This window comes from Haliotis rubra, unplaced genomic scaffold (genome assembly GCF_003918875.1).
Source record: "Haliotis rubra isolate DU_JTF1 unplaced genomic scaffold, ASM391887v1 Scf423, whole genome shotgun sequence".
NCBI classification, from domain to species: Eukaryota; Metazoa; Mollusca; class Gastropoda; order Lepetellida; family Haliotidae; genus Haliotis; species Haliotis rubra.
In genome coordinates, this window is record NW_025767106.1 from 233,073 (window position 1) to 248,544 (window position 15,472).

At 43.9% G+C, this 15,472-nt stretch overlaps 1 protein-coding gene across 1 annotated transcript in view; it reads left to right on the forward strand.

The window, feature by feature from the left end:
* LOC124288740 overlaps positions 1–15,472 on the forward strand; it is a 75,856-nt gene that overhangs the window by 17,678 nt on the left and 42,706 nt on the right. The window contains exons 7-13 of the mRNA XM_046725269.1: positions 10,984–11,188; positions 11,650–11,796; positions 12,018–12,363; positions 12,525–12,831; positions 13,037–13,160; positions 13,342–13,545; positions 14,071–14,277. Of these exons, the coding sequence (XP_046581225.1) occupies positions 10,984–11,188; positions 11,650–11,796; positions 12,018–12,363; positions 12,525–12,831; positions 13,037–13,160; positions 13,342–13,545; positions 14,071–14,277 (1,540 nt within the window). The remainder of the gene's footprint in view (positions 1–10,983; positions 11,189–11,649; positions 11,797–12,017; positions 12,364–12,524; positions 12,832–13,036; positions 13,161–13,341; positions 13,546–14,070; positions 14,278–15,472) is intronic.

Below are 15,472 nucleotides of genomic sequence, written 5' to 3' on the forward strand. Positions count from 1 at the left end.
AGCATATTTTTCCCGAGCAACGTTAGTTGATAGTCCGACATCCAGTCTCGGTTCACCGTCAATCGTTCGGGAGCCAGCAGATAGCTGTTGTGAGCAGCGTCCAATGCCGCGGGATACTCCAGATCCACTTCGAGGATGTAGCTTTGTTCGAATCTAGCGCAATGCTCGTGATATCGATCTCATCGTCCAACCACTCGAACGCACCCGTAGCTGTAGACTGGCTCATGGCCCAGCCGTGCAGGTTGTTGGCGTCGAGATACAGGAGGTGATTGGTGGGCTTTTTCGAGTCGTAGCCTTCAACGTATGGGTTGTTGGCTTTCGTGCACTTGAGACCATGGAAATCCCACCACGCATGCCTTTCTCGATGAACAGGTGCATGTCATAATCGGTGAGCAATTCCAGTTTGCCTCTGGTTTTCTTCAAGAGCGCATCCCAAGAGAGACCGGGGCTGGTGTAGTACCAGGAAGGGTCGAGTTGATACTGTTTCAAACACGTCGTTCTGAACGTCTCCAACACGTCGGCCAGCAGCAGCACATCCGTTTTCAAGTACAGGTCGTGGCAGTCGCCCAGATTCTCGCAACCCAGTTTGTTCCACACAATCTGAGCGTGGTCGTAATCATCCTGGGAGATATGGGGTTCGGTCAAGTTGCTGTAAAATCGGTCGATAGGAGTTAGTTGGGTCTCGTCGAACTTGGGCCAATCGTCCATGTACTCCTTCGGGTACACGCCCTTTTTGAGCAGCAGAGGTCGAGTCGCCTCATTGGTGTATTGATGGGTGATGGCGAAGTTATCGTTGGCCTTGACCAAACTATCGAGTGATGACAGGAGCAACTGAGCGCTATCGATAAATCTCAGACCGTTGAGCGAGATCGAAATGTATTTCTCCATGTTGTTGGGGATGCACTTGATATCGCCATGGATGTTCGAGGTGGCCTGCATGATCAAGTGAGCATTGTACCCTCTCAAATTGTGGAAGACCACGGTGATGTTGATTTTGTGGGGATCGATTCTAAGTTTTAAGTTGCACGATGTTGTGAGCGGCGCCGGTCGGTGATGTGACAATGATCTCTCACGACATCCCTGTTCAGGGGTTGGTCACACACGTGGCAACACTTAGCATGCTTGTGAGCGAGTTCATCCTCCAGCATCATATACATGGAGCAGGATCCGACAACGCTTCCCTGATGTTTTTCTCTTCGCGTTGTAAGTACGTGAGAAACGTTTCGGCCGCGTTGGGACCTCGGTGGATCACGGGATTCTCTGTTTCACCATCTCATCGAACAACCACGTACCCAAACCCGCAGGCTTGGTGTTCTTGTTTGTTGTACGAAACACTTCTTTCCGGCGATGGCGCTTCGAAGTCGACGTAAATGACGTAAGGCACGGGCATTTGATGTTTGTGGTTGATGAATTTTAAGATGTTTTCATGTTCTTGAGGCATGTCGATTCAGATCGCCGTCTCTCCCACGCCTCGGCAATCCTCCCGGTGCGCTTTCAGCAGGTCGGCTCGCATGAAGCCATGCAGACATCGTTCGCAGAAATGTTTCTTTTCTCTGTGCGTTGATTGATCGTACAACAGTCAATATGTGTATAGTGATACTTACCCTCTTTTTCAGTCATAAATAAATTGATTCTGTGCACATCATCGGGCATGGAGCATGGTCGTATTGCCTTCGTGGCCAAATACGTTGATGGCTAAATGGTTTAGTTTTTCAAATCGGGTCCAGTAGGAAATGGGTGTGGGTTTAACTAAGCCATCCCAGTTAACCCCATCTTCTTCGGGGTAGCTCGAAGGTCTGTTCTTATTAATAGCTACTGGAAATAAGCCAGCTCTCACCGAATATACTGCACAAGCATCGTCTTTATTTTTAATGTTATTAATGGCTTTTTTATTTCTGTAGTAAGGTGGCAAGTCTAGGTACGATCCGCATTTGAACCGTACGTAGTTCGCTACGTCCAACTAGATGGTGTTGACACTTCCCACCACCCACCCGGAGCCCCTATGCGTCCATCGTTCCAGCGATTCTTGTATTTTTTGTAGCGAGGTATCGAGGGTCGAAGGGATCGAGTCAGATTGAAGTACGACTTCCTGCTTGCCTCTGAAATAAGGCTCGATGGACTCGGTACTGCCATCCGTCTGCTGTTTGTTGAGCGACATGTGGATGGTCAACTGGTATTTGATACGTTTAAATCATCCAACTCTTCTTCGACTTTGTCAACGATCAGGGGTTTGACGCTGTTGACGTCGATGTTAGACTGGACGATCATTTTCCAGCCTCTCAGATACTTACCCACGGCATGGTCTGTTGGCACGAATCTCAACTCGACCGGCTCGGTGTCTTCCAACAAGGTGAGCAGTTGGGCTTTCCTCATGCGAGAATAGCCCTTCAATCCCAGTTCTTTAGCTTGGAGTTTGAGGTAGGGGGTTTGACATATTTCATGTCGAGCAAGGTGAGCAGTTGGGGTTTCCTCATGTGAGAATAACCCACCAATCCACGACTTTTAGCTAGAGCTTTGAGTTCGCTGTCGGTAGTTATGATTGCTATATCCACATGCAAGTCAAATGTCTAATAGGTTTGCTATATCCACATGCAAAGTCAAATGTCTAAAAGGTTGACGTTTTCAAAGGGAGATAACTCCATCAGCCTTCTCTCTTTGAACTGAAGCGCTCATTAAATATTTTTTAATTTTTTTTTCTTTTCTTTTTTTATATTTTTATTCTGAGGAGTCGGTTACGTTCGTTGAGATAATCTTTCTTTTTATCATAAATCAGTTGGTTTCGGACCACGTCTGCTCCGTGGGCTTTGCAACGACGATAATGACATTTCACACCAATCCCGCACATTTGTAGTTCTTCTTCGCACGTGTAGTTCTCGAAACCCTTCCGGGTGAACATCATGTGTATGCCACAGTACCCCTCGGTCCTGCATTTCTTGTCGCAAGTCTCGGCTTTTCCCAGAAGCACGTATTGACAACGATCCGGAGAGGGTCTCATCTTCAATCACTTGGTGGGGGATCTTCTCCTCTTCCACCACTGGTGTCGTTTCGGTGTTTGCTTCGTCATCTTGTATATCATTAATCAGGCATTTATGTTTAAATTGGCAGTGTTTTGTCGTAATGATCGCTGCGGTGATGGGAGCTAAGAAACGCCATATCGGTGATACAACTTGCAACTGAGGGTGTTCAAGGTGTGACCGATAAATGGATCTTTGTCGAGATCTTCGCACAAATAAGGTCGAAGTGCAGGTGGAATGGGCAGCAGCAGCGAAGCGATCGTGGTGTAACATTGCATTAGAGTCGACCCAATGGTTTTTCGTCATTTCGGGCTTGGTATCTCGCGTACAGTTTATCGATGTCTCCCTCATTTTATAAATTTTATCGGTGGTCATGTTTTCGCCCAAGTATTGTTTCCCCTTCCCACCCACGACGAGGGCCACGAGTCTTTCACGCTTATCACCGACCCAGGAGGACACATCTTTCCTTCTCCTCCTCGGATATCATTTGTTCAAGTATGTGGACCAACTCCATCTTATAATACATCAATTGGGTTTTAAATCTAATATAATGAAATACGGCATAGCCTAAACAGAACGAGATGAATGTCAGGTAAAACAACATGGCAACATCATCATGGTTTTAATCTATAGGGGCGTACATTTAATTTGCTAAGCTATTTGCTAAGTGTTACTAAGCAATGCTAGGCTATTTGCTAAGTGTTGCTAAGCAGTGCTAAGGTATTTTGATAAGCATTGCTAAGCAGGTTGCTGATATTTTGCTAAGCAGGTTGCTTGATTTTGCTAAGCTAGCACACCGCATGAGCCACGGGTTGGTCTGTTTTCAGCACGAGTTTTGGTGTGTTTCGTTTGGGCTAACAAGGTTCTCACGCGTTCTCGCTCGGGTTTGGTGGGAATGACGTCGTTTTGTCTCAAACATTCCTCGAACGAATCCCTATCCTTGCAGTGAAACAGGGCGACCAATCACATCTGTTCCCTCAGGTCTTTCAGGACCGAGTTGAATTTTTGCGTGAGGACCCAAATGCTGTGGTTCATGTGGCGTCCCGAAAACGCTAAATACGATAACATGTCTCTCTTTTTGGTGATCTCCTTGTTGGCGCTGGAATCGTCTAGGATAAACAGCTCACAACCAGTCCTGTAAACGTACTCCCGGGTCGATTTTATGCACCTCCGCGTCATTCATCACCCACGCTCTCTCTGCGTACGTTTTATTGACGCGTATCGTAGGGCAAAGAATCACAATATGATCGAAAACATTCCGATAGTAGCCTTCCAGCAGATCCAAGATGAACACGGTCTTCCTGCATCCCGCACACGATGGCACAATGCGGATTGGGAGGCAAATCAATAGATGGCTTGCACGAATCTTCCATTTTGTATATTAAGCTGCGCATCCATGATCACATACAAATAAAGGTTTAATTTACCGCCGGTTTGAGCCTTCTTGGCGATTTGGATGATGATCCCCTCACTGCCATGCAGTTGATGGTCGTCCGGGATCGCATGTCCAGCCACAGCACGTACTTGGTCGTTAGGTACTCTCCTAGCGTAACGTAGGCGAGACAGAGGTCCCTGACGATCTGGCGGGCGCTTGATCGCCGGTAACTATGGATCTCGTCCCACTGATGGTACGCGCGCATGCCTTGGCTGAAGAGCTGGTTGGGCACGCCCTTGACTGTCACCTCTACTTTTAGTGATCTCGGGGTTCCAATACTTTTTGTTGACCCTTCGAAACGGCTGAAATTCTTCCACCGGCAGGATCAAAATGCCCTTCATCGATTGCGCTGGTACGTTCAGATTGATGTTCTACTTATGTCGCTGTTGTTCGCGACGATCTTCCGGTGGCGCAGCTCGCGATCATACAGGATGCCTAACGTGCCCGAATACTGGCTGCAAATATGTCGAGCCAACACCTTGTCGAACTCCAGCGAAATATTGTCGATGGTGTTGCGACCCTCATAACCGTTCTCCATCTCGATCACATGGCTATAATCATAAAGCGCGAGTTCGTACTCCAGCCTGTCACCCAGCGTGGCTTGATAAAATGGCATATGACATTCCAGCAACTCGAAGTCGAGCGGGATGCAAAATCGGTTCCCGAACGCCTCGGAAATAGCCTTGTGTTTTTTCGCCATCGCGGTGAGTTGGGCTTGGTCAAAAGTATACCCCATGCACAACCGAGTCGACGGACACTCAGCTGGACAAATCACCTGGTACTTCATGTTTTCCCATTCGCTCGCGGTTCTCCAGAGGTCCGTGTAGCTAAAGAAGACGTCACTGTTGTCTATGCTCAAAATTTCGTTTCCGCTGATTTCGATTGTCGTTTTCTTCACGATAGCTTGACCCAGGTTCCCCACGACTTCTCGCTTATCGTCGGATTCCAAACTGATCTGGAATGACAGGCGAGCCGTCCCCGGAACGATGACGTTGTCCGCACCCAGGTTGGGAAAGCGCACCAACAGCGTTTGGTTTTTTGACGATGGCTCTCGGATTGTTAGTGATCGTCACCGACTGATTCATGGCTTTGACCCCCAGGGGTTCTCTCAATCTTCGGAAAGGGTATAGTTTATGCCCGTATTGCGACGACGTCATTTATATTGAATGTATCTTTTCATATCTTCAATAGAAACATGGCCGAAGGTGGTTATGGTGATATTGAAATGGACGATTTTGGGGACGATGGAACCCTGTTGCTCAATGATGTTGATGATGATTACGCAGACACGTCGTTAACGAGTGACCTCTTGAGCGACGAACTCTTAAAACAGACCGTCAACAATTATTACAATACTTTAAAACGAGATAAAAATTCTGTTGAACCACCGTATCGAGCCGATTCCAAGTTTTTAATCAATAGGAAGGGTACGCTGCGATTGAGAGCAAATGCAAAAAATCGATCGGATGAACACCCGCACGAGAAAACCGCTCGCTCTATCGACTCTGGCTGGAAAGCACGGCGTCCAATTCGTTCACAACGAATTAAACCTGCGAGATTACGGCGGCACACGACCCAAACAACTTTCATCCAAGGTCGTCCAAGATTTGGAAAACGTGAGGACTGGACTCAACAATATCACCGCCGGAGACGATCAAAGAAACGTCGGACGACATCGAAAATATATTGCGCACGTACGTGGACGAACCGTTGCCCGGGTTTGAATTTCCCCTCAGGGAACTGCGAGGGCTAGACAAGGCCTTGCAAACCATTCGTGGATCGCTCGTGGACAACATGGCCAAACTGAAAGAACACTACGATCATATCGCTTATGAGACAACCAAACTCAAACAAGCGGATGATATGGACGGCGACATCATCCGACGTCGGATCGAGGGAATGCTACGTCACTTGCGCGACGAACGATCGACCACGATAAGAAGAGGCATCATACAACCGAGACAGGCTTCAATCCCAGATCAGTCACGTGCGAGAAACCATCGACTGAGTGTTGAACGTGGACACCACGTTGGCCGACAGGATCCGAACGTTGTCCCGGGAACAAGGGATCACCATCGCCAGCGTTCTGACGGCTTTGGGCTTCATCGTTCGACCCTGGTCTTCCCGCTGACAGGTGGCAGTGGAGGCGGCGGAGGTATGACGTTAAGCGACGTAAGAGACTGGATTAAAAAAACATTTGAAATCGCTCGGGGAAGCCTTGGGGAGGCTGGCGGGCAGGGCTATCCAGCCGTCAATGTCATTGACGGCGTGGACACATCTCTCGTGGCAGCTGGCATGGGATTGGGTATAGCAGGTGTCGGCTTATTATCCACCATCGTGGCCGCACCCATCGTCCTATGGATGGAAATAGCCGCTCAAGTATCTGGGTTGGTGGGAGTAACCCTGAAATTCATTTCGCGTCGTCTGCACCAGAAGGCCTTAAAACACGATGAGATCAGGGTTCTGGCCGAAGCCAAGCTAAACACGATCGACGATCACATTTCCACCACGATCACCGATAGCAAAATCTCCGAGGAAGAGTTTTGTTTGGTGATGTCGGAAATCGCGAAATACCACCGCATGAAGGAAGCGATTCGAACCAAGACTCGGAAAACCGCTGGCATCTGGGAAGACGAGAAAAAAACCTCATAGAACAGGGTCGACAACAAATCATTCAAACCTTCCTGACCCAGAACAAAGATATCATAAAAGATTCACGTTAAACTGCTTTGTAGATGTGAACATAACCTAAAAAATGTCCTGATTGACTAATGTGTTGCTTACCCCTTCAATTCCTGTCCGCAGTTTTTATACGTACAAACAATAGTAGCGGGCTCACCTAAAGACTGCGTTTGAACTTTGCGATACACACATTTGCGCTGATGTGCTATTTCAACCAGCCGTTTGGGGGTGATATGATGCATCGCTAAATGGTGACGAATAAGTACATCATCATTGTTTAAAAGCAGTTTGCATTTCAACGTGATGAGCCATTGTAATTCGTCATCAGTAGACCCTACTTGATCTAAAATGGACTGCGTTTTGGTGGGGTCAAACCATTCACGCAATAGCCTTTCAACGGGAATCAATGGGATATTCCACAAGATGATATTCCTCTATCATCACTCATATTTAATAGGGGCGCCACATCAAACGATGCCTCGCGCTACACCCTCGCCATTTGTAAGGGGGTTGGGAGGCTTAAGTCCCATAAATAAGCCTTTAAGCCGCATGTGATGCAGAACCCCCATTGTACTACTACTCATAAACATGAACCCTTTCCAAAACATTAAAATGTGTAAAATGCCAAACCTATGCTATGCACCTAAATATTTACAACTCTTGGCTACTTCTAAATAATTGTCATTTATTGTCCATTTCTCAAACTTGGATCATTTTCCGCCATTCTTAAAAACACTATCTTAGTCTTATCTCTATTTATATTTAACTTAAACTTGACACAATAATCTTCTAAAACAGTAATTTGAGGCTGTATGCCTTTAACAGTGCTAGAAAACATGATCATATCATCGGCAAACAATAGGAGGAATAATATAACAATGTCAGGATGTAGTTGTATACCATCAATACAATGCTGATGAACAGCGGTGGCTAGTTCATTTATAAATAATGAAAACAAGAATGGGCGCAGAATACACCCTTGGCGAACACCAATATTACAATCAAAAGATGCTGACAAAACCCCTTACTTCTAATACATCCTTTAACATTGTTATATATGCTTAGTAACATGTTCCTCATTTTATTACTCAAACCATGTGCTATTAAAAACATCGATAATGTATTTCTTTTAACAGAATCAAAGGCTTTAGAAATATAAATAAAAAGGACATAAAACTTTGAACCTTTACAAGAAAGATATCGCTGTATGAAACTGTTTAGAATACATACATTGTGAATGGTTGAATAGCCTTCTCTAAAACCTGCCTGAGCTTCATTAATCTCATTTGTAGCATTAGACCAAAATATTAATCTTCTGTTAATGACATACAGAAAAAAATGACAAAACACTCTAAGTAAAGTAATTCCTCGATAATGCTCTGGATTATTAGGATCTCCACTCTTATACCAAGGAATAATTATACCAACTTCCTACCCTTTGGGAAAATAAGCTTTTTCAAACATTACATTAAATAAAACATAGATATGGCATACGAATATCCTTAGCACATTTAAAGAAATCTGGAATAAGATTGTCTATTCCTGCAGATTTATCCGGTTTCAAATGCTGTATACCTTCTAGTATCTCTGTTTCCGTAATATGTGCATCTAAATATCATTGTTAAGATAAGACTAATGTGTTAAGTACTTGCTTATCACGAATATTAGATAAGTATATCTCCCCTAAAGTCTAGTTCTGATGTCATTCGTACTTGTTCTGTTGTCATATATTCCTTGTTGAACAGTCCCTTGAAGCGGGATACAAATTTTACTCTAGCCAACAGAGTTGCCGTTTTTTCCCATGCCATGATATGGGATATACTCCAAGAACTTGTCATTAGACATACTCTGCAGAATCAGGTTTTCAATGAGTAATGTTTCAGTAGTACATATTCGTCCGAACTCTTCTTAACCTATCCGGAAGCCATACCAACATGGCTATTTAAAGCAAGCATGGATTCTCTCATCAGTCCATTATCCAATTGAGGGATGCCACGGTTCCCAAAGTTTTCGAACAGACAGTCGTCACTCCTGTCATTAAAAAGGGCAATTTAAATCCGGGTGAGTTGAATAAACTACCGGCCAGTATCTAATCTTTCTCTCATTTTAAAATGTTTGGAGAAAATTGTTTGACCAAGGCTTGGAAGAACACCTACTCAATAACAACCTGCTTGAACCCTTCCAGAGTGCTTACAAATCAAAACACAGCACAGAGACTGCACATATTCATGTCCATAACAACGTCATGAGGGCAATGGACAAGCAGAATGTCACCCTGCTGGTCCTTCCTGATTTATCGTCAGCCTTCGACACCCTAGACCACACCCTACTGTTTTCACACTTGGAGGAATGACTCAGTGTTACAGGAAAGGCTCTTCCTTGGATCAAATCCTATCTGTCTGCCAGAACAGGTAGTCAAGACTGGTGAGGTTACCTCACTACCGACAGCAGTTAACGTTGGTGTTCCGCAGGGTTCAGTTCTGGGCTTTTGCTTTTCAGCATATATATCCTTCTAACAGGTGATATAATCATGAAACACAGTTTGATGTTTGATTTCTATGCTGACAACAATCAGATCTACATATCGATAAAGACATCTGAACCCATCTACTGGAATCAGTCAAATTGAAGCTTGTGTTAGCAAGGTTAGATCATGGATGATTGTGAATTTTCTCAAATTAAATGACATTAAAACGGAATTTCTACTACTTGGTTCTTGGTACTTTTGAAAGTGCCTGCAGGTCTGTTGCTTAACATTGGATACAGCAATGTTGGAACCACTCCATATGCAAGAAATCTTGGAGTCATATATAAATCCAGCATGTCCCTTAAAAAAGTCTAGAACTTAGGCGATATTTGCTTCTTCCACATTCACAACATTAGTAAAATCCGCCATCGTCTTGACCATGAAACGACAAAACTTCTTATGCAGACTCTCATCACATCACGACTGGATTATTGTAACTCGCTTTTCTTCCACATTACTTTATCCCTGATCACAAAGTTACAGCGAGTCCAGAATGCAACAGCAAGGGTTGCAACGCGCCCGCCGCAAACTGAGCATACAGCACCTATCCTGAATGCCCTCCAATGGCTGCCCGTGAATTTCATAATTCAGTACAAGACATTTCTTCTAGCCCAAAACTGTGTCTATAATCAATCATCGTGTCACTATCTCAGAAGCCTTGACAGAATATACCAACCAGTCCGTTGTGTCGACCATCTTCGCCTATCAGTCCTATTCATGAAATCATCAACGGGTGATGGAGCTTTCTCTGCCTCAGCTCCTCTACTGTGGAACGATCCACCTTCTGTCTCTTACAAACCTCATTTAAGACTTTTTTCAAGACAAACCTCTTCAAGCAAGCCTCTGACTAGCTATTCTGAATGACTTTTTCTTATATCTCCTGCACAAATTACCACTGAGCAACCTGTATGGATGGAGGAAGTTAGGCACTATAGAAATATGCAGTCAAATCCCTATTGTATTTGTCATTTTTTTATAGAGCGTAATCGGTTCAAAACCCGCGAGGGGTGGGGGGAAGGTTGACATTTTGGGTACCTGGTCCTATCTTTAAAAAATATTCAAAGTATGAATTTGAAATGTTAGAACATTGGCAATTATCTTAACATCAATATGGTCCAAAAGCATTAATTTATCTTCATGTATAAAAAAAGTTACAAAGACTTTTATGACATGTTCGAATATGGGAACAATGGCATGAAAAAGGTTACATCAATCGAAATTACACAGACATGGAACGGTTTGGTAGTTGAGATCATAGTGCAGGCTTCAAATATATCACGAGGCAGCACTTAAACTTGCATTGTTTAAATATTGTTCCTCCACAGTATTGTGGTTTCCTACAAGGCGACCAACGGTGGATATGTTAAAGTCCGCAACAAAGAGACAAAGAACCTTGCGACCTTCTACTACAGTGGTGCATCACAGACCCGTACCTTTACTATGACCATTGACCTGGTGCCTCCCTATCACTGTACGGGTAGTTCTACCTGTGTTGGCAGCATGTTGACAGCTCCAAATGCTATCACAACAGTAGGTATTTGGCAATGTTACTTTTTATGCGAACACATATAATCGTACAGTGCATCTGTGAGGTGAGGTGAGGTGAAATTGGATTTAGCGTCGTGCTTGAGAATATTTCGCTCATATGACGACGTGCTTGCGTGTGTGTGTATGTGTATGTGCGGCTGCTTGTACTAGCCGAGACAGAAGCTGGTTTTATAGTGCTAGCATGTTGAGATACCACGCCGCAGTGAAGCATGAATAACCCACTCAGACACATTATACTGACTCCGAGCCGACAAGTCCTTGTTGCACCGATTAATGCCGAGCGCCAGGCAGGGACCAACAAGTACCATATTTTAACGTCTTTTGGTATGACGCGGTCGGGGATCGAACCCGCTACCTTCCGGTCTCCGGGGGGACGCTCTAACCACTACACCACAGAGGCGGTCACAGTGCATCTGTAAAAGCATAATCCATCATTGTTGCAGTCCACATTGAACCTCCGTTGGAGTGGCTGGTCAGATACTGATGCAGGTATCAACCACTTTGTGAGGGAAGTGTATGAACTTCACGCTGTTGGGGATGTACTCAGAGATAAACGTCGGATAGCCAGGATGTTTTTAGCAAGCTACAAGGTGAATAAGGTTTTTTTTACTTGTCATATTCGTTATTGTAAATAGGATGAAAGAATAGAAAAAGGAAACTTGATTTGGAGTATAGTAGAATATCATACGTGAGTGACTAATCTCGCAATTTCGTTAGTGTGAACATTTCACATCATTGACTTCTGACCCCACAGTATACCGCAGTATGATTTATCCTTGTCAGAACAGAACTGTTCTACGTCCTATTTCAGACCAGCGACAAGTTCAGAGTCTTCAAATCAGGGGTGTATTCTATAGTATTATCTGCCTACGACAAGGCTGGTAATTACAGAAGTGCTCGACGAATCATGGTGTATGATGGTACTTCAACTGTAACAGCTCAGGCTAATAAAAAACTACGTGTGATGACAGCAGCGTCAGCATCAGCGTGGCAAACGACCTCATCTGCAGTGACAGTAGACTGGACCAACAGATACATCAACACAGTCCACCACAACAACAAGTGGCTCCTGGGCGTGGCTTCTCATGGCAACATCAGTTCGGACTATGATGATAACGAGGGAAGCAGAGGTATAGGTGAAGTCAGAAATGTTCAAGGTATGTGGCATACAAGAAAACAATACATGTCAGCTGATATGTTCTGATGTAAAACAGAATCCTGCTGTGGCATAGACGTAAATAAGTGCAGCATTTCACTTCATAAAATGTGATACTTAATAAGTACCATATAAGATATTGTGATGTGGGATTGTTTCTAGGAATCACACGTTTCCGAACATCTTACAAAGTCGACCACCAAGGAGGGTCGTCCATCACCAGTCCACCAGATGATAACCTGTTCACCAGTCAAGGTCTGAATCAGTCACAGACCATAACACCCTCACTAGTGGACGGGGACACTGTACGCTTCTGGATACGAGCTTATGACATCGTGTTGAAAATGAAAGAAGAGAATGCAACAGTTCACATCGACACATCACCTCCAGTCATAGAGAACCTGTGGCTCTCTAGAAGCAGCTGTCTCAACATCAGTACACGTCTTGTAGAGGAACTTCATGATGTAATGTGAGAATGTATATAGTATTTTAGCCAATTCACAATTCGGTTTTTCATCTTCCTCTTTAAAAGTTGCAGCAAGATAAGACACACGAGTTTATGTTGAAGCTTTTGACATTGTGCAAAGTGAAACTTGTCAGAAATACAATGAGGTGCAATAAATTCATGTTCATGATCATTCCACTTTACCAATAATATCTGTATCTGATTTTAGAGTGGAGTTTGATGTGTACGATGAACACAGTGGAGTGGAAGAGATGGAATGGAGAATAGTAGAAAAAGAGGAAGACAAGGACATAGTGTTAGCTATCCATGACATCTCGATTCAAAGCCAACGTGTATGTCACTGTTTTTAGCTCGTGTCCAGAAGTTAATAGTAATATCAGTAACGAAAAGAATGTACCCTGCATATTAATATTAGTACTCTTATCCTTCTTATTTTGAACAACTGAACCTAAATAGGAAGTAATTACTATAATAACATCGTTTCATGCTGTAGAATTTTATGAATAATTCCAGACTCTAGATGACTGCAAGACCATGCATGATGCAAGGGATGGTAACTGTTATTGTACTCCAGCTGGCACATGTTATCATTCCAACTACCAAGTGAAACCAGCCCTGGCAGACATAAGGGACGTCAAGCTGTCTGAAGGAAAGGCTTACTGGTTTCAAGTCACAGCTACAAATTATGCTAAACTCCAAACTGAACAGGAAGTAAAGGTATAAATGATTAAATTCTTAAATGAACTCACCTCTCATGGAATTGTTTGCATATAACATCCCCCATGTGACAATGTTAAACTGACAATTATTAACCGACGCCCTTACTGGAGTATTGCCCGTGAGTTTGAGAGAGAAAGAGAAATGACATACATGGACTACATTATGGCACATTCACAAAGATAAACCAAAATTAATTATTAGGTAATAAATTAACTTCACTTGAAAGGTCATATTAGGTTTGAAACATGTTACTCTCGATTGCCTTTTCTGTGTAAATCATATGATTGCGTAATAACTGATGCAAGCATAATTGATTCAATTTGTCAAACACTTGGTATATTATGGCAATGGGACCTTATTTGTGTTTTCCATGTTGGGTTTCTTCGTCTTTGTAAAATTTAAAATTAATGTGATTTGCCCGTTGGCCATGCTCTAAAGATCTCTAAGAATGCATTCTGGGCTCTGTAAACATATCCTTAAATAGAAATGAACGACTGGTGAAACTGAAGGTTCACTGTTTAGATCCAAATGGATGCTAACCCCCTTCATCCAGGCGTTGTCCACGATGGTCAGCCTGGACAACCGGAAGTGGACTACCAGGACAATCTACAGCTCCACGCCCACTGGGAAGGATTCTTTGACAGAGAGAGTGCAATTGTCTTTTACCAGTACACTTTCGGACCAAGATGTTTACAGGGACACGTGTTTGACCTCAACAAAACCCAAAACGTTAGTCCTTTATTGTTCGATTGTAAACAGTGCAGCTCTGTTAATAACGTTAACATAGACATACTTCTTAGAAGCTTCGGAAAACCAAGTTTATTGTCATGACAGCATTTAAGTTTGTTTTCACATGTCATTTGTGAGCGTCTATGGCGAATAGTGCTGTCATATTCTCATCGCTCAAGGAAGTCAGCGAGACTGACCACCTGATCAAACAAGCATTAGCTGCTGCAGACTAATTGCTTCATTCCGACAACCTTAATGATTTGTAACATAGACATACAAAAACTTTCTTGGAAAATGTGAGAAGATTTCGTCCCTCAGAATATATACTCAGCAGCCCCCAAAAAGTCAGTACGAATTCAAAGTAAGATAGGCACTGTAATCAAACCATTAAAGAAATTGACATAATAAGCAGATCAAAAATGTTTTTTGTGTACAGTATCTTGACTCATCAATGAATACCTCAGCACAATTTCAAGACATTGCGTGAACGTTTGCAGTCCATTCAGACTCTTGACTTCATTATCTAGTGTGACCACCACGGTCGCCAATAACTGCAGCACAGCGCCTATGCATGGAGTGCACCAATCGATTGATGAAATCCATTGGCACCTGGAACCACACTCTGAGAAAAGCCTGGCGCAATAAATCGGCTGTGTTCAGCCTTGGTATGACATTATTCAGTCTGCTCTGAATTTCATCCCAAAGATGTTCGATTGGGTTTAAATCAGGACTAAGGGCTGACCACTGCATAATGTTGACACCGTTCTGCTGTAGGGAGTCCCGTGTAGCTCTGACAGTATGGGCCCGGGCGTTATCAGGCTGGTGACGTGCGAAATGTGGCATGACGTAGGGTCTGAGAGCTTTGTCGATTTAGCGCACCACTATGATGCCGCCTCCTCTCCCTGGACCAAGGTTCTGGAGCAACACAGAAAAGACTTTCTGGTTCAGGCCTACTCCATCCCATGCCATAATGCTTGCACCTCCCCATGAGTCTCATTCCTCAACAAATTGGTCTGAGTAAGGCTGGCCACGTCGTCGCCATATTCTTGTTCTGCCATCTGCAGTTGATACGCAGTACCGACTCTCATCTGTGAACAGAACGGTTCTCCATTGTCTGTATCGCCAGTTTTGGTGTTGTAGGGCAATCTGAAGATGTTCACACTGATGACGAGGGTTGAGGGTAGGTCCAGAGTAA